This window comes from Engystomops pustulosus, chromosome 11, assembly GCF_040894005.1.
Source record: "Engystomops pustulosus chromosome 11, aEngPut4.maternal, whole genome shotgun sequence".
In the NCBI taxonomy this organism is placed as follows: domain Eukaryota; kingdom Metazoa; phylum Chordata; class Amphibia; order Anura; family Leptodactylidae; genus Engystomops; species Engystomops pustulosus.
The window spans coordinates 66599077-66618694 of record NC_092421.1 but is presented as its reverse complement, the minus strand read 5'-3'; the positions used below and the strand labels follow the sequence as shown (position 1 = coordinate 66618694).

General features: G+C 47.0%; 1 protein-coding gene across 21 annotated transcripts in view; it reads right to left on the bottom strand.

The window, feature by feature from the left end:
* LOC140105604 (uncharacterized) overlaps positions 1–19618 on the bottom strand; it is a 253158-nt gene that overhangs the window by 35583 nt on the left and 197957 nt on the right. For 12 of the 21 annotated variants that reach the window (XR_011850601.1, XR_011850595.1, XR_011850594.1 and 9 more), the window contains one exon: positions 16805–16982. The exons of the other annotated variants lie outside the window; for them this stretch is intronic. Coding sequence is in view for 1 of the 12 variants with exons in the window: in XM_072129597.1 (XP_071985698.1) it covers positions 16916–16982 (67 nt within the window). In the remaining 11 variants the exon portion in view is untranslated. The remainder of the gene's footprint in view (positions 1–16804; positions 16983–19618) is intronic. 21 annotated transcript variants of the gene reach the window in all.

The window sequence follows — 19618 nt, the reverse complement described above, 5'->3', positions numbered from 1 at the left end:
ACGTCCCGGTGGCTAGATACTTAGCGCACCAGGACGCACTATAACGTCCTGCTTCTGGCACCGGCTCACGAACGGAGCCGGTACCAGAAGCAGCGGCTGTCAGCTGTCTAGTACAGCTGACAGCCTGCGCTAACACCCGCGATCGGAGCCGACTCCGATCGCGGGTGTTAACCCCTTACACGCCGCGGTCAAGCATGACCGCAGCGTGTAAGGGTCTTCCCCCTATGGATCGGATCCCCCGTGCCGCTTACCGGGGGATCCGATCCTCTCCTGGGCAGCTCCGAGGACTGGCATGTGCCCCGGAGCTGCCCGGTTTCCATGGCAGCCAGAACCCTTCCGGGTCTGACTGCAAACTGTCTGAGCATGCGCAAGCTTGCTCAGAAAGTTTACACTGCTCTACAATAAAATAGTATTGTAGAGCAGTGTATTGAACTTAAACCAGTGATCAGAGTATCACTGGTTTAAGTTCAAGTATGTAGAAGTAAAATTATGCAAAAACACTTAACACTACACATTATAATAAATAAAAAATAAATACATAAAAATATAAGCCCCTAAAATGTCACTTTCCCATAAAAACACTTAATAAAGTATAAAAAACATAAAAACACAAAAAACCCCCGCATGTTTGGTATTGCCGCGTCCGTAACAATCTGCATAATAAAACAGAATTGTTACTGGACCCGCACGGTAAACGCCGGAGGAAAAAAACGCAAAAAACGTTCCGAAAAAAAGATAATTTTTAATTAATACCCTATAAAAAATGCTCTAAAAAGTGATTTAAAAAATTTTATGCACTCTAAAATAAGCCCACTAAAAAGAACAACTGTTCTCGCAAAAAATAAGCCCCTAACCAGATTTGTCAGCCAAAAAATAAAAAAGTTATGCATATGAATAGATGGTGATGCTAAAATGAATAAGATTTTCTCCAAATTAGTTTTTATTCAGTACAATTGAATAAAATACACAAAACCCCCACATATTTGGTATCCCTGCGTCCGTAACAATCTGCATAATAAAACAGAATCGTTATTAGATCCGCAAAGTGAACCCCGTAAAAAACAACCTCAAAAAACTCTCTCTGAAAAAAAGATGATTTTTTATTAATGCCCTTTAAAAATGCTCTAAAAAGTGATTTAAAAAAGTTACGCAATCTAAAATAAGACCACTAAAAAGAACAATCCTTCTCGCAAAAAATAAGCCCTTAAACAGATTTGTGAGGTGAAAAATAAAAAAGTTATGCATATGAAAGACGGTGATGCTAAAATTAACAACAATTTTGCCAAATTACTTTTTATTCAGTAAAAAAAAATTAAAAATATATACAAATGAAGTATTTTTGTAATCGTGGCGACCCATAGAATAAAAATAATATACTATTTTTATGGTATGGTTAACGGCCAAAAAAAAACCACATAAAAATGTTCCTAAAAATTAACGATTTTCATTTCCTCCTCCAACAAAGCTTTAATTAAATCTCACCAATTAGCTATAGATGCCCCAAAATTATGTACTAATTTTAACTAAATATAAACTAATTTTATTGTGGACCTATAGGGGCTTATTTCTTTTACCACATGAAATGCACTTTTCTGGTAGGTAATTTTGGGGCATCTATAGCTTATTGGTGAGATTTTATTAACTCGTTGTTGGTAAAGGAAATGAAAATCATCAATTTTTAGGAAAATGTTTCTGTGGTTTTTTTTTGGCTGTTTACCATACCATAAAAATAGTATATTATTTTTATTCTATGGGTTGCCACGATTACGAAAATATCTCATTTATATGCATTTTTTATTTTTTTCCCATTTTTACTGGATAAAAAGTAATTTGGTGAAAATGTTGTTAATTTTAGCATCATAGGGGCAGATTTATCAAGCAGTCTGAAAGTCAGAATATTTCCAGTTGCCCATGGCAACCAATCACAGCTCAGCTTTCATTTCACCAGTGCTCATGAATATTTTAAAGGGGAGCCGTGATTGGTTGCCATGGGCAATTGGAAATATTCTGACTTTCAGACTGCTTGATAAATCTGCCCCATTGTCTTTCATATGCATAATTTTTTTATTTTTCGCCTCACAAATTTGGTTAAGGGCTTATTTTTTGCAAGAAGGATTGTTCTTTTTAGTGTTCTTATTTTAGAGTGTATAACATTTTTTAATCACTTTTTAGAGCATTTTTAATAGGGTATTACCGTATAAACCCGAGTATAAGCCGAGAACCCTAACTGGGAAAACCTATTGACTCGAGTATAAGCCGAGGGTGCATTGGTCACAGACCCCCCCCCCCCCTAGTATATAGCCAGCCAGCCCCCTATAGTATACAGCCTGCCCCTGTAGTATAAAGCCTGCCCCCTGCAGTATACAGCCAGCCCAGCTTGCCCCCAGTAGTATACAGCCTGCCCCCAGTGGTATACAGCCAGCCCAGCTTGCCCCCAGTAGTATACAGCTTGCCCCCAGTAGTATACAGCACTGCCCCCAGTAGTATACAGCACTGCCCCCAGTAGTATACAGCACTGCCCCCAGTAGTGTACAGCCAGTCCCCAGTATTATACAGCTTGCCCCCAGTAGTATACAGCTTGCCCCCAGTAGTATACAGCCTGCCCCCAGTAGTATACAGCTTGCCCCCAGTAGTACACAGCCTGCCCTGAATTTTAAAAAATAATAAACGTATATACTCCGATGTGCAGCGCTGCTCCCCCGATGTCCGCGCGGCTCCTCTTCTGGCTTCCCAGCTCCTCTTCTGTCACATCGTGCTGGGCACCGCCATTGTTCTCTTCCAAGCGGCAGGCGCATAGTATGACACGGCCGCTGCTGACGTCATACTAGACGCCGCCTGGGAGAGAACAATGGCAGCGCCCAGCACGATGTGACAGAAGAGGAACTGGGAAGCCAGAAGAGGAGCCGCGCGGATATCGGGTGAGCAGAGCTGCACATCGGGGCCACCGGAGGGTGGGTATATAAGTTTATTATTTTTTTAAGCCCATTGACTTAAGTATTGACTCGTGTATAAGTCGAGGGGGCGTTTTTCAGCACATTTTTTGTGCTGAAAAACTCTGCTTATACACGAGTATATACAACAATTAAAAATTATTTTTTTGGTGCGTTTTATTTAGTTTTTTTTCACAGGGTTCACTTTGTGGATCTAATAACAATTCAGTTTTATTATGCATATTGTCATGGACGTAGCGATACCAAATATTTGGGGGTTTCGTGTATTTTATTAAATTTTACTGAATAAAAACGAATTTGGAGAAAATCTCCAACAAATCTGGTTAGGAGCTTTTTTTGCGAGAATAGTTGTTCTTTTTAGTGGGCTTATTTTAGAGTGCAGAACATTTTTTTATCACTTTTTAGAGCATTTTTTTGAAAGGTATTAATTAAAAATTTTATTTTTACAGAATGTTTTTTGAGGTTTTTTTCCTCGTGTTTACCATGCCGGTCCAGTAACAATTCTGTTTTATTATACAGATTGTTACGGACATGGCAATACCGAATATGTGGGTGTTTTGAGTTTTTTTTATACTTTATTAAATGTTTTTATGGGAAAGTGACATTTTTGGCGCTTATATTTTATGTATTTTTTAAATTTATTCTAATGTGTAAACTTTGGTGTTTTTAAATTTTTTTACTTTTCCAAACTTGAACTTGAACCAGCGATGCTCTGATCGCTGGTTCAAGTCCAATACACTGCTCTACAATACTAATGCATTGTAGAGCAGTGTAAACAGTCTGAGCATGCAGACACATGTGTAGACAGTTTACAGTCAGCCCCGGGGCAGCCCTAGAAGTGGATCGGATCACCCGGTAAGCGGCACAGGCTATCCATAGCAGGAACACCCTTACACGCCACGGTGATGCAAGACCACGGTGTGTAAGGGGTTAAAACCCGCAATCAGAGTCGGCTCCTGTGATAGACAGCTGACAGACGCTATTTCTGGTGCCAGCTCCTTTTGTGAGCCGGTGCCAGAAGCAGGACCTTATAGCACGTCCTGGTGCGGGAAGTATCTACCTGCAGAGGCGTACTATAACGTCCTCGTGTGCCTAGGGGTTAAAGGAATGTGTGGCATATCGGTGGGGATCTGTAGTAATTTCTTAAAGAGTAGCCTATTGTGTTATAAAGTTTAATGTGTGTTTTTGCTAATTACCTTCAGAGGCTATTTGGGGAGTGGAGTAGCCTCTGTGAACTCTGTGGATATGGCTACTCTACACCACAATGCCGCCCATGCAAGCGCAGGGGACTGGGAGCAAGCACAGAAACACCTCTGCACCTGGCTGCGCTTGCGCGGCCTGTGCCGCCTCGCTCACTGTCAGCATGGATGGTCAGGAGGCCGAATTACAGAGGCTACTCAGGGCATGAAATAGCCCAAGCCCCCAGAGTTCACAGAGACTGCTTCACGCCTCAGTAACCTCTGAAGGTAATTTCTACAATCACACATTAAACTTAATAACTCAAAAGGCTACTCTCTTAGAGATTATTAACCCCTTAAGGACCAGGCCCTTTTTCGTTTTTGGGTTTTTATTTTTCACTCCCCACCTTCAAAAATCTATAACTTTTTTATTTTTCCATGTACAGAGCTGTGTGATGGCTTATTTTCTGCGTAACAAATTGCACTTCGTATTGATGGTATTAAATATTCCATGCCGTGTACTGGGAAGCGGGAAAAAAATTCTAAATGCAGTGAAAATGATGAAAAAACACATTTGCGCCATTTCTTGTGGGCTTGGTTTTTTACAGTTTCACTGTGCACCCCAAATGACATGTCTATTTCATTCATTGGGTCAATACGATCACGGGGATACCAAATTTGTATAGGTTTTATAATGTTTTCATACATTTAAAAAAATTAAAACCTCCTGTACAGAAAAAAAATTCTTCATTTTGCCGTGTTCTTGCGCTAATAACTTTTTCATACTTTGGTGTATGGAGCTGTGGGTGGTGTCATTTTTTGCGACTTCTGATGACGTTTTCAATGCTTCTATTTTTAGGATTGTTCGACATTTTGATCACTTTTTATGGAATTTTTTCTATTTTTCAAAATGGCAAAAAAATGCCATTTGCGACTTCGGGCGCTATTTTCCGCTACGGGGTTTAACGCAGTGAAAAACGGTTATTATATTTTGATAGATCGGGCATTTTCGGACACGGCGATACCTATTGTGTTTATGATTTTTACTGTTTATTTATATTTATATCAGTTCTAGGAAAAGGGGGGTGATTTGAATTTTTATGTTTTTTTAATATAATTTTTTTTTTTTTTACTTTTTTTTATTTATTTTTTTTACTATTTTACAGACTCCCTAGGGTACTCTAACCCTAGGTTGTCTGATTGATCCTACCATACACTGCCATACTACAGTATGGCAGTATATGGGGATTTTGCATACCATCTATTATAATGTGCAGATCGCACATTATAATAGATAGCCTCGATCATGACAGCCTGGGATCTTTGTGTGATCCCAGGCTGTCATGGCAACGGATCGCCGCTCCCCGGTGACGTCACGGGGAGTGACGATCGGAGCCAAGATGGCGGCGCCCACGCGCCGCCGGCTCTTTAATGCCGCCGGCAGCTTTGCCGGCGGCAATCAAAGGGTTAACACGCGGGTGTTAGCGACGGGCGTTTGCTTCATTATGAAGCAATTGCCCGGTGAGTATGAAGAGGGCTCAGCCCGTGAGCCCTCTTCATACTCCCCCATGCGCAGTAAGACGTAAGGGTACGTCTTATTGCGCTATGGGGTTAAAGATACCCACCGATGAGCCATACATGGGTTATCTACCTCTGGAAATACTGAAAAAAGTAATTTCCACATGGTAGATTTCCTTTAATAAATTATAAAATTTCCTTAGGCGCGGCGTTCGCACGCAATGTTAACATTGCATTTTAAAAATACAATACAGCAGCTGGGGAGAGGAGGTTTGCATAATTACATTGTGTTAACATTTGTGTATTAGGCAAATCTCCTCTTCTCAGCTGTTGTACTGTGTTCAAAACACACGTGTGAACACAGCCTTAAAAGTCTATTCTGTTCCTGATCTGAGGATTTAGGCCAGAGGTGAGCAACAAGGGCCATACTTTAAGGGACCACATCAGTAACTGTAGATGCACCAACACCCACAAATACAACACAAAATGCTCTCCCAGAAATTATAAATACGAGAGTACAGCAATAATTAGCACCCCAGCAACCAAATACTACATTCAGAGCAGGCAATAATAGTGCAGACCCCAGAGCAGATAATAATAGTATTGGAGACCCCAGAGCAGATAATGATAATAATAGAGAGGCCCCAAAGTAGACAATATAATACTGGATACCCAAAAGCAGACAAAAATAATACTGGAGAGAGAGCATACAAAAAAGATAAATAAATCTCATTTGCTGTCTCCCTGCACCACACTGCAGCATCTTGTCTCCTCTATGTGCCACTCTGCTCTTTGTCCTGTACTGGTTGCATGCCCAAGCAGAGCTGTGCCAGGAGCAGGAGAGACCCGGGAGCAGTACAGTACAGCTGACAAGCAGTTACCACTTCCTGGGTCCTCTCCTGCCTCTGGGGCCAATCTGCTCTGTGTCCTTAACCCATAGCTCCCAACCGTCCCGATTTTGACGGGACTTTCCCGTTTTTCTTACCTCTGCCCCGCGTCACGGGCAGCTATGAGATTGTCACGGATTTTCCCCCCAGGTCCCGCTGTGTCCCGGCGCTGTGTCCCCATAGTAAATACTTTGAAAGTCCGAACTCACAGTACAGAATGGCTTCTACAGACATCAGGAGGGAATCCTTTTCAGAGAAGTGTCGGGCTTAGCGCAGAGCAGGGACCACGTCATCAGCTTCAGATCTGTCCATATATGGTCACTGCATCTCCTAGGGTTCCCCAGAGCAGACATCGGGCAGGGAATCCTTTTCAGAGAAGTGTCGGCTTAGCGGAGAGAGCAGGGACCACGTCATCAGGTCAGATCAGCATCTGTCCATATATGGTCACTGCATCTCCTAGGGTTCCCCAGAGCAGACATCGGGCAGGGAATCCTTTTCAGAGAAGCGTCGGCTTAGCGGAGAGAGCAGGGACCACGTCATCAGGTCAGATCAGCATCTGTCCATATATGGTCACTGCATCTCCTAGGGTTCCCCAGAGCAGACATCGGGAGGGAATCCTTTTCAGAGAAGTGTCGGCTTAGCAGAGAGAGCAGGGACCACTGCAAAACACTGCAAAACGCAAAACACATAGAAACGCCGATGCAATTGGGCCGAGGCCCACCCTGGTGGGCGCGACTTTGTCTGCGTTTGCAAGCGCAGACAAAGCGCTACGTGTGGCACCAGCCTAAGAGGAGATGTGTCTCCCTGTAAGGGTGAAGACACACATGGCGTTTTTGGGCCGTTTTTACTAAGTGCGTTTTCAGATCGTTAAAACCGCATGCGTTAAAAAACGCATCCGTTTTTTAAAAACGCATGCGTTTTTGTCCGTTTTTCCGAAATTGCGCAATGAAAAACGGACAAAAACGCATGCGTTTAAAAAAAACGGATGCGTTTTTTAACGCATGCGTTTTTAACTATCTGAAAACGCACTTAGTAAAAACGGCCCAAAAACGGCCCAAAAACGCCATGTGTGTCTTCACCCTAAGACCTGCCTTGTCTAAAGACCTGTTACACACTCATTTGTCACAGCTGCATGTAATTCTTGTTAATAGCAAAATTATTCAAGGCGCTCAAAACATTTTCTCCGGGGGCCACCTCAACATTGTGGTTGCCTTTAAAAGGGGCTGAATATCATTTTATTACTGTATAAATGTATCTACCAAAGCTGTTTAGTAGTTACGTTTATACATTATTACCACTACAAACAGCCATTTGAGGGCAACCACAGAGCTGTTAAATGACCAGAGACACCAGCATGGTCAATGTGTGCCCCTACAAAAGCCAATAGTCACAGTGACCCACAAAGTAGCCAAGAAGCACAGTGACCCCACACAGTGGCCAAGAGGCACAGTGACCCCACACAGTAACCAATAGTCACAATGACCCCACACAGTAGCCAATAGTCACAGTGACCCCACACAGTAGCCAATAGTCACAGTGACCCCACACAGTAGCCAATAGTCACAGTGACCCCACACAGTAGTCAATAGTCACAGTGACCCCACACAGTAGCCAATAGTCACAGTGACCCCACACAGTAGCCAATAGTCACAGTGACCCACACAGTAGCCAATAGTCACAGTGACCCACACAGTAGCCAATAGTCACAGTGACCCCACACAGTAGCCAAGAGGTGCAGGGACCCCACACAGTAGCCAATAGTCACTGTGACCCCACAAAGTAGCCAATAGTCACAGTAACCCCACACAGTAGTCAATAGTCACAGTGACCCCACACAGTAGCCAATAGTCACAGTGAACCCACACAGTAGCCAATAGTCACAGTGAACCCACACAGTAGCCAATAGTCACAGTGACCCCACACAGTAGCCAATAGTCACAGTGACCCCACACAGTAGCCAATAGTCACAGCGGTACCACACAGTAGCCAATAGTCATAATGACCCACACAGTAGCCAAGAAGCACAGTGACCCCACACAGTAGCCAAGAAGCACAGTGACCCCACACAGTAGCCAAGAAGCACAGTGACCCCACACAGTAGCCAATAGTCACAGTGACCCCACACAGTAGCCAATAGTCACAGTGACCCCACACAGTAGCCAATAGTCACAGTGACCCCACACAGTAGCCAATAGTCACAGCGACCCCACACAGTAGCCAGTAGTCACAGCGACCCCACACAATAGCCAATAGTCACAATGACCCACACAGTAGCCAATAGTCACAGTGACCCCACACAGTAGCCAATAGTCACAGCGACCCCACACAGTAGCCAATAGTCACAATGACCCACACAGTAGCCAAGAAGCACAGTGACCCCACACAGTAGCCAAGAAGCACAGTGACCGCACACAGTGGTCAAGAGGCACAGTGACCCCACACAGTAGCCAATAGTCACAGTGACCCCACACAGTAGCCAATAGTCACAGTGACCCACACAGTAGCCAATAGTCACAGTGACCCACACAGTAGCCAAGAGGTGCAGTGACCCCACACAGTAGCCAATAGTCACAGTGACTCCACACAGTAGCCAATAGTCACAGTGACCCCACACAGTAGTCAATAGTCACAGTGACCCCACACAGTAGTCAATAGTCACAGTGACCCCACACAGTAGCCAATAGTCACAGTGAACCCACACAGTAGCCAATAGTCACAGTGACCCCACACAGTAGCCAATAGTCACAGTGACCCCACACAGTAGCCAATAGTCACAATGACCCACACAGTAGCCAAGAAGCACAGTGACCCCACACAGTAGCCAATAGTCACAGTGACCCCACACAGTAGCCAATAGTCACAGTGACCCCACACAGTAGCCAATAGTCACAGTGACCCCACACAGTAGCCAATAGTCACAGCGACCCCACACAGTAGCCAATAGTCACAATGACCCACACAGTAGCCAATAGTCACAGTGACCCCACACAGTAGCCAATAGTCACAGTGACCCACACAGTAGCCAATAGTCACAGTGACCCCACACAGTAGCCAATAGTCACAGTGACCCCACACAGTAGCCAATAGTCACAGTGACCCCACACAGTAGCCAATAGTCACAGTGACCCCACACAGTAGCCAATAGTCACAGCGACCCCACACAGTAGCCAATAGTCACAATGACCCACACAGTAGCCAATAGTCACAGTGACCCCACACAGTAGCCAATAGTCACAGCGACCCCACACAGTAGCCAATAGTCACAATGACCCACACAGTAGCCAAGAAGCACAGTGACCCCACACAGTAGCCAAGAAGCACAGTGACCCTACACAGTAGCCAATGGTCACAGTGACCCCACACAGTAGCCAATAGTCACAGTGACCCACACAGTAGCCAATAGTCACAGTGACCCCACACAGTAGCCAATAGTCACAATGACCCCACACAGTAGCCAATAGTCACAGTGACCCCACACAGTAGCCAATAGTCACAGTGACCCCACACAGTAGCCAATAGTCACAGTGACCCCACACAGTAGTCAATAGTCACAGTGACCCCACACAGTAGCCAATAGTCACAGTGACCCCACACAGTAGCCAATAGTCACAGTGACCCACACAGTAGCCAATAGTCACAGTGACCCACACAGTAGCCAATAGTCACAGTGACCCCACACAGTAGCCAAGAGGTGCAGGGACCCCACACAGTAGCCAATAGTCACTGTGACCCCACAAAGTAGCCAATAGTCACAGTAACCCCACACAGTAGTCAATAGTCACAGTGACCCCACACAGTAGCCAATAGTCACAGTGAACCCACACAGTAGCCAATAGTCACAGTGAACCCACACAGTAGCCAATAGTCACAGTGACCCCACACAGTAGCCAATAGTCACAGTGACCCCACACAGTAGCCAATAGTCACAGCGGCCCCACACAGTAGCCAATAGTCACAATGACCCACACAGTAGCCAAGAAGCACAGTGACCCCACACAGTAGCCAAGAAGCACAGTGACCCCACACAGTAGCCAAGAAGCACAGTGACCCCACACAGTAGCCAATAGTCACAGTGACCCCACACAGTAGCCAATAGTCACAGTGACCCCACACAGTAGCCAATAGTCACAGCGACCCCACACAGTAGCCAGTAGTCACAGCGACCCCACACAATAGCCAATAGTCACAATGACCCACACAGTAGCCAATAGTCACAGTGACCCCACACAGTAGCCAATAGTCACAGCGACCCCACACAGTAGCCAATAGTCACAATGACCCACACAGTAGCCAAGAAGCACAGTGACCCCACACAGTAGCCAAGAAGCACAGTGACCGCACACAGTGGTCAAGAGGCACAGTGACCCCACACAGTAGCCAATAGTCACAGTGACCCCACACAGTAGCCAATAGTCACAGTGACCCACACAGTAGCCAATAGTCACAGTGACCCACACAGTAGCCAAGAGGTGCAGTGACCCCACACAGTAGCCAATAGTCACAGTGACTCCACACAGTAGCCAATAGTCACTGTGAGCCCACACAGTAGCCAATAGTCACAGCGACCCCACACAGTAGCCAATAGTCACAGCGACCCCACACAGTAGCCAATAGTCACAATGACCCACACAGTAGCCAAGAAGCACAGTGACCCCACACAGTAGCCAAGAAGCACAGTGACCGCACACAGTGGTCAAGAGGCACAGTGACCCCACACAGTAGCCAATAGTCACAGTGACCCCACACAGTAGCCAATAGTCACAGTGACCCACACAGTAGCCAATAGTCACAGTGACCCACACAGTAGCCAAGAGGTGCAGTGACCCCACACAGTAGCCAATAGTCACAGTGACTCCACACAGTAGCCAATAGTCACAGTGACCCCACACAGTAGTCAATAGTCACAGTGACCCCACACAGTAGTCAATAGTCACAGTGACCCCACACAGTAGCCAATAGTCACAGTGAACCCACACAGTAGCCAATAGTCACAGTGACCCCACACAGTAGCCAATAGTCACAGTGACCCCACACAGTAGCCAATAGTCACAATGACCCACACAGTAGCCAAGAAGCACAGTGACCCCACACAGTAGCCAATAGTCACAGTGACCCCACACAGTAGCCAATAGTCACAGTGACCCCACACAGTAGCCAATAGTCACAGTGACCCCACACAGTAGCCAATAGTCACAGCGACCCCACACAGTAGCCAATAGTCACAATGACCCACACAGTAGCCAATAGTCACAGTGACCCCACACAGTAGCCAATAGTCACAGTGACCCACACAGTAGCCAATAGTCACAGTGACCCCACACAGTAGCCAATAGTCACAGTGACCCCACACAGTAGCCAATAGTCACAGTGACCCCACACAGTAGCCAATAGTCACAGTGACCCCACACAGTAGCCAATAGTCACAGCAACCCCACACAGTAGCCAATAGTCACAATGACCCACACAGTAGCCAATAGTCACAGTGACCCCACACAGTAGCCAATAGTCACAGCGACCCCACACAGTAGCCAATAGTCACAATGACCCACACAGTAGCCAAGAAGCACAGTGACCCCACACAGTAGCCAAGAAGCACAGTGACCCTACACAGTAGCCAATAGTCACAGTGACCCCACACAGTAGCCAATAGTCACAGTGACCCACACAGTAGCCAATAGTCACAGTGACCCCACACAGTAGCCAATAGTCACAATGACCCACACAGTAGCCAATAGTCACAGTGACCCCACACAGTAGCCAATAGTCACAGCGACCCCACACAGTAGCCAATAGTCACAATGACCCACACAGTAGCCAAGAAGCACAGTGACCCCACACAGTAGCCAAGAAGCACAGTGACCGCACACAGTGGTCAAGAGGCACAGTGACCCCACACAGTAACCAATAGTCACAGTGACCCCACATAGTGGCCAAGAGGCACAGTGACCTCACACAGTGGTAAAGAGGCACAGTGACCCTACACAGTGGCCAAGAGGCACAGTATCAACCAGTAGCTAATTACATCAGTGCACCCACAGTAGCCATAGTCACAGAAAAGGGAACATTACAATAGCCCCTTTTCTCTAGCCTCCTCACATATAATGACCCCCTGTGTGTAAAATCCCCTGCCTCCCTTCTCCTCACCCAATGTATGTGCAGATGTATGTTACAATATGGAAAAAAAAATAAAACATTAACTGACCTTTCCCTAGTCCAGCGATGGCGAACCTATGGCATGCGCCCCATCCTCCTAACCACTGCCAGGTGCGGACAACCACTGTCCACACCTGGGTGCTGACCATGGTGCTAGCCATGGGTGCTGACACTTCCTGCTCTGTCACTCCGATCACAGCAGCGCACAGGACGGTAAGCGTCCCAGCGCTGGCAGCGAAATGATGTCATTACGCTGCCAGCGCTGGGCACCTTACTCCGTGTGCGCTGCAGTGATCAGCCGGAGGAACGCCGAGTCAGAGGTTAATTTTTTATTTATTTTTTTTTAACTCAGAGCATCCACGGAGCATAGTAGATCAGCAGGAGGCTGATTTCCTGCCCGCTCCCGCCCCTCCCCTCCCCAAAGCAACCGGCCCGAAACTCACTGCGCCGCCACCACAAGCCCCCGCCCGAACCCCAGCCCGCTATCGCACCCCTACCCCCCCGCCCAAACTCCGCCCACTACTGCAATTTGCCTGCCCGAACTCCGGCCACTCTCACTACCCCCCTCAACTCCGGTCACTGCCCTGCATCACCCCCTCCCTTGAAACTCATGCCTCATAACCCCATTGCCCCGAACTCCAGATGCTGCATTACCCCCCCCCCAGCCCTAACTCTGGCCGCCCACCCTCTGCCCATCTACCCTACTGACCCCCCCGGAACAACAGACACCTGAACTTCTGCCCGCCAGCATGGCCGCCACCTTGGACAACCAAAGAGTAAGTAACATATGTATTTCTATGTATGTATTTATGTATATGCATATTATATTATATATTTATATGTGCCTTTATATATTTATACCTGTGTGAGGGCTTATTTTTTGCGTAACATCTTTTACTTCTCATTTATTATTCCATGTTGTGTACTGGGAAGCTGGATCTTAATACTTTCGCTGTGCGCTCCAAATCATTTGTCTCCTTTATTCTTTGGTTTGGTAAAATCGCAGTGATACCAGATTTGTAGGTTTTATTGTGTTTTAATACTTTTTCAATAACTAAAACGGTGTACGAAAAAGAAAATAGTTTCGCCATCTTGTGACGCTAATAGCTTTAGTGCACAGAGCTGGGGAGGTGTGTTTTTTTTGCTTTATGAGCCGTTGTTTTCATTGCTACCATTTTGAGGACTTCGTGACCTTTTGATAACTTTTTATTACTCTTTTATGTGATGTAAAATGGTGTAAAAGTGGCGTTTCAGTGTGTATAGGACTGTATAAACCAGTGATGGGCAACCTTTTGAGCTTGGTGTGTCAAAATTCGCCAAAAAACCGAGCATAACTCGGGTGGTGTGTCACCTTGACAAAAAAAAACATAATTTTATGATATTTATACTTTAAATAACAAATATGTATACTATTTAACTTCTAGGGTACTTTAACCGTAGGTTGTCTGATTGATCCTACCAAGTACTGCCATACTACATTATGGCAGTATATGGGGATTTTCCCAATCATCTATTACTATGTGCAAATCGCACATTGTAATAGATCGGTTACAATCAGACACGTGTGGAAATGCTTAGTAACCTGTGAACTTTCTGTCATGAAAGTTCACAGGTTATAGCAAGGGCGCAAGCGCCGCTGTCAGCATCTCCCTCATGCCCGCTTGGCATGGAGAAGGTGTGAGGAGCAAAAGAATCACAATGTCTGGGCTTGTACATCACAAAACTAACACACAAGCCCTGATGACTGTCTTCTATCATACAGTGCACTGACCTTACTCACTGTATGATGGGAGTTGTTGTCCTCCCTCATCCCTGCTCTGGAGATGGTCAGTGTAGAGGTGGCAGCTGCTGGGACATCACACAAGGCAGCAGCAATGTGACCTCTGACTGTGTTGCCATCCTACCCCCACCACAACTATCAGGAGCTGCAGAGGAGCCTCCTGGGTGTATGGCCGGGTCACCTCTCCTGCTGTGCCCCATGCTGATACCTGTGCTGACTGGAGACACTAGGCAAAGCTCACACATGGGGGGGGGGGGGGGGCGGCCCTGGGGAGGAGGAGGAGGGAGGAGTGCCGGAAGCTCAGTGCAATCTCTCAGCCTGCACCTGGTCATGTAGGTTGAAACTTAAAGGGGTTATCCGGGTTTAATTTTTTTTTTATGGCCGGGGTGGGGAGGGATAATTAAACATAATAAACATGGACTTACCTCCTCCGGCGCCGCTGATGTCCCGCGCCGCGGTCACTTCGATCCGTGCCCCTGTAAACAAACAGGGGCACGGAAGCCGCGCACAGGGAGCTTCCGGTCCACGATGTGGACGGCTCCTCCCATGCGTCCCTATCTCTCAGCGTTGTAAGCGCTGTGAGATGGTGCGCATGGGAGCTTCCGGCCGGCCGGAAGCTCCCTGTGCGCCGGTGTAATGAAACCGGCGCACGGAGAAGACGGGCCGCGGCGCGGGACATCGGCAGCACCGGAGGAGGTAAGTACATGTTTATTATGTTTAATTATCTCTCCCCACCCCGGCCATAAAAAAAAAATTAAACCCGGATAACCCCTTTAACTCTCAGGCAGCCGTGTGTCAGTGAAAATGGCTAAGTGTGTCAGCACTGACACGCGTGTCATAGGTTAGCCATCACTGGTATAAACCGTCAGTTATATGGTTAAATTGCCGTACTGGCACATTGCGATAAGTAATTAGGTTTTGGGTTGCAGTTTGGGCACTCGGTCTCTAAAAGGTTCGCCATCACTGCCCTAGTCCCTAAAAGCATCAGCAGTCGTCTTCTCTTCTCCTCTGTGCAGCGGCTGTACATGGCTGACAGACACCATGTGATGAAACATCTTCACGTCTGCCAGCTTCAGAGCCATGTACAGGTGAAGGTTAATCAGAATGCCCAAGGTTCTCTGCTGCAGCATAGGGGCAGGGAGATGGGCCAGATAACACCAGGCCGCCAGTTTTGTGTTTGACAACATGCTTAAAAGCAAGTGTTTTCAACATAGTTCACCAACAACTTCATATTTTCCATAAGACACTTATTCTGCTTTGTTTTCCACCTTGTTATTACTGCAGATTTTTGTGTTATACTTTTAGGGTATTGTGAAGTTTCATTTACTATCAAGGCCATGGTCTGGGTGGTGTCCATTTTAGTAATTGAGCCTGTCTCTTTTTGATGACACCTTCTCTTAGTTGACAGCCCACCCAGGTGACAACAGATGGGCTGATGTCTTAGAGACTGTAAAATCTGTCTGGAGCCTTGGAAAACAAAACAAGCCCTGGCTCCAAAGATGGTGCTGAAAGTTTGTATGTTATGTGAGTGAGCGTCAGATATAGCTGACCACACACACACTGCTGCCAGGTGTCACCACCAATGTCTCGTCCGAGGACAATGACTATAACAGATAGGTGTAGGGGGATAACTGCAGAGGAATGGAGCCATACATTATACATGGAACAATGATCAGGGCAGGATAACATCCAGGAGAGCAGCACCTTGGACCGCCCTCCCTCATGAATACGCCCAACCACTTTGAGCTCAGCCCGGAGTTCTGAAGGTATGGCGCTGCAATGTCTGCTAGAGTTACGATAAAGCTTGCAGTTTATCACTGCTAAAAATGGGGTAGCGCTGGTAAGCAGCTCCTAGTGCGGTTTTTTTTATGGGTGACAGGTCCTCTTTAAGCAGATTTATCAAGGGCCAAAGCCACTTTCATGAATCTGACTGCAGCAGAACTCCAAAGACAGACATAGACAGAGAAAGAACTGTCACAGTGCCAGTCTAATGAGTGAGGGGTTAACAGGGACTGACATCTTTTTTCGGCACATGTCGAGATGAGAGACGTTACCATTAATGTAAAGTGATAAATGGTATGAACAGGACTAGGACTGGCTTCTAACATATCAGCCCTGTGATGGGCCTTTGTCCTGCGCGCAGGCTGCATGTGTGCAGGGAACATCTGACAGGACAGATATGTTTAGGATGCTGAGTCAAGTGGTGTTGAATTCCATGAATGCAAACAATGCTTAGATAAGCAGAGATACAATGTAACCTTGTGACTGCAGCGTTGGCCGAGGACACTCACTCGCAGTGTAGTAATATCAGCTGGCCATGGCACAGTGTTTTCCTACCTGTCTCTCAGTAATTCGGGCAGGGGAAATATGGTTCTTTGATGACAACCGTCAATAGTCGCTGTGATTTAGAGTGAGCGTGGCTTAGCTACGGCTTGTGTGATACTTGAGTTAATCAGTCTGGGCCTCTGTCCTGCATGTTTTATGTTCCAGCAGTCTCAGATCACAGATGCAACGTCTGCAAAGAAGTTTTGAAAAAAGGCAAAAAAAAAAATAAAAATAATAGAAAGTTTTCAAACAGTCATATGACCACAGTTGTAATATACAATACATGGTACATCATTTACAGATTTTCTGTTCTTTGCCAACACCCCCCCCCCCCCGCCCCAATGTCATGTGGAGGCCAGTAATATGCCAGTAATGTGCTGCAGCAGTGATGTCATGTGGAGACCAGTAATGTGCTGCAGCAGTGATGTCATGTGGAGGCCAGTAATGTGCTGCAGCAGTGATGTCATGTGGAGGCCAGTAATGTGCTGCAGCAGTGATGTCATGTGGAGGCCAGTGATGTGCTGCAGCAGTGATGTCATGTATGTGGAGGCCAGTAATGTGCTTCAGCAGTGATGTCATGTGGAGGCCAGTAATGTGCTGCAGCAGTGATGTCATGTGGAGGCCAGTGATGTGCTGCAGCAGTGATGTCATGTGGAGGCCAGTGATGTGCTGCAGCAGTGATGTCATGTGGAGGCCAGTAATGTGCTGCAGCAGTGATGTCATGTGGAGGCCAGTAATGTGCTGCAGCAGTGATGTCATGTGGAGGCCAGTAATATGCTTCAGCAGTGATGTCATGTGGAGGCCAGTAATGTGCTTCAGCAGTGATGTCATGTGGAGGCCAGTAATGTGCTGCAGTAGTGGAGGCCAGTAATGTGCTGCAGCAGTGATGTCATGTGGAGGCCAGTAATGTGCTTCAGCAGTGATGTCATGTGGAGGCCAGTAATGTGCTGCAGCAGTGGTGTCATGTGGAGGCCAGTAATGTGCTGCAGCAGTGGTGTCATGCGGAGGCCAGTAATATGCTTCAGCAGTGATGTCATGTGGAGGCCAGTAATGTGCTTCAGCAGTGATGTCATGTGGAGGCCAGTAATGTGCTGCAGTAGTGGAGGCCAGTAATGTGCTGCAGCAGTGATGTCATGTGGAGGCCAGTAATGTGCTGCAGCAGTGGTGTCATGTGGAGGCCAGTAATGTGCTGCAGCAGTGGTGTCATGCGGAGGCCAGTAATATGCTTCAGCAGTGATGTCATGTGGAGGCCAGTAATGTGCTGAAGCAGTGATGTTATGTGGAGGCCAGTAATGTGCTGCAGCAGTGATGTCATGTGGAGGCCAGTAATGTGCTGCAGCAGTGATGTCATGTGGAGGCCAGTAATGTGCTGCAGCAGTGATGTCATGTGGAGGCCAGTAATGTGCTGCAGCAGTGGTGTCATGTGGAGGCCAGTAATGTGCTGCAGTAGTGAAGGCCAGTAATGTGCTGCAGCAGTGATGTCATGTGGAGGCCAGTGATGTGCTGCAGCAGTGATGTCATGTGGAGGCCAGTAATGTGCTGCAGCAGTGAGGTCATGTGGAGGCCAATAATGTGCTGCAGCAGTGATGTCATGTGGAGGCAAGTAATGTGCTGCAGCAGTGATGTCATGTGAAGGCCAGTAATGTGCTGCAGCAGTGATGTCATGTGGAAGACAGTAATGTGCTGCAGCAGTAGTGTCATGTGAGGGCCAGTAATATGCTTCAGCAGTGATGTCATGTGGAGGCCAGTAATGTGCTGCAGCAGCGATGTCATGTGGAGGCCAGTAATATGCTTCAGCAGTGATAGCATTAGAGGGCTGGTAATGTGCTGCACAAGTGATGTCATGTGGAGGCCAGTGATGTGCTGCAGCAGTGATGTCATGTGGAGGCCAGTAATGTGCTGCAACAGTGATGTCATGTGGAGGCCAGTAATGTGCTGCACAAGTGATGTCATGTGGAGGCCAGTAATGTGCTTCAGCAGTGATGTCATGTGGAGGCCAGTAATGTGCTGCAGCAGTGATGTCATGTGGAGACCAGTAATGTGCTGCAACAGTGATGTCATGTGGAGGCCAGTAATGTGCTGCAGCAGCAATGTCATGTGGAGGCCAGTAATGTGCTTCAGCAGTGATGTCATGTGGAGGCCAGTAATGTGCTGCAGCAGTGGTGTCATGTGGAGGCCAGTAATGTGCTGCAGCAGTGAGGTCATGTGGAGACCAATAATGTGCTGCAGCAGTGATGTCATGTGGAGGCCAGTAATGTGCTGCAGCAGTGATGTCATGTGAAGGCCAGTAATGTGCTGCAGCAGTAGTGTCATGTGAGGGCCAGTAATATGCTTCAGCAGTGATGTCATGTGGAGGCCAGTAATGTGCTGAAGCAGTGATGTCATGTGGAGGCCAGTAATGTGCTGCAGCAGTGATGTCATGTGAAGGCCAGTAATGTGTTGCAGCAGTGATGTCATGTGGAGGCCAGTAATGTGCTGCAGCAGTGATGTCATGTGAAGGCCAGTAATGTGCTGCAGCAGTAGTGTCATGTGAGGGCCAGTAATGTGCTGCAGCAGTAGTGTCATGTGAGGGCCAGTAATGTGCTGCAGCAGTGATGTCATGTGGAGGCCAGTAATGTGCTGCAGCAGTGATGTCATGTGGAGGCCAGTAATGTGCTGCAGCAGTGGTGTCATGTGGAGGCCAGTAATGTGCTGTAGCAGTGGTGTCATGTGGAGGCCAGTAATGTGCTGCAGAAGTGATGTCATGTGGAGACCAGTAATGTGCTGCAGCAGTGATGTCATGTGGAGGCCAGTAATGTGCTGCAGCAGTGATGTCATGTGGAGACC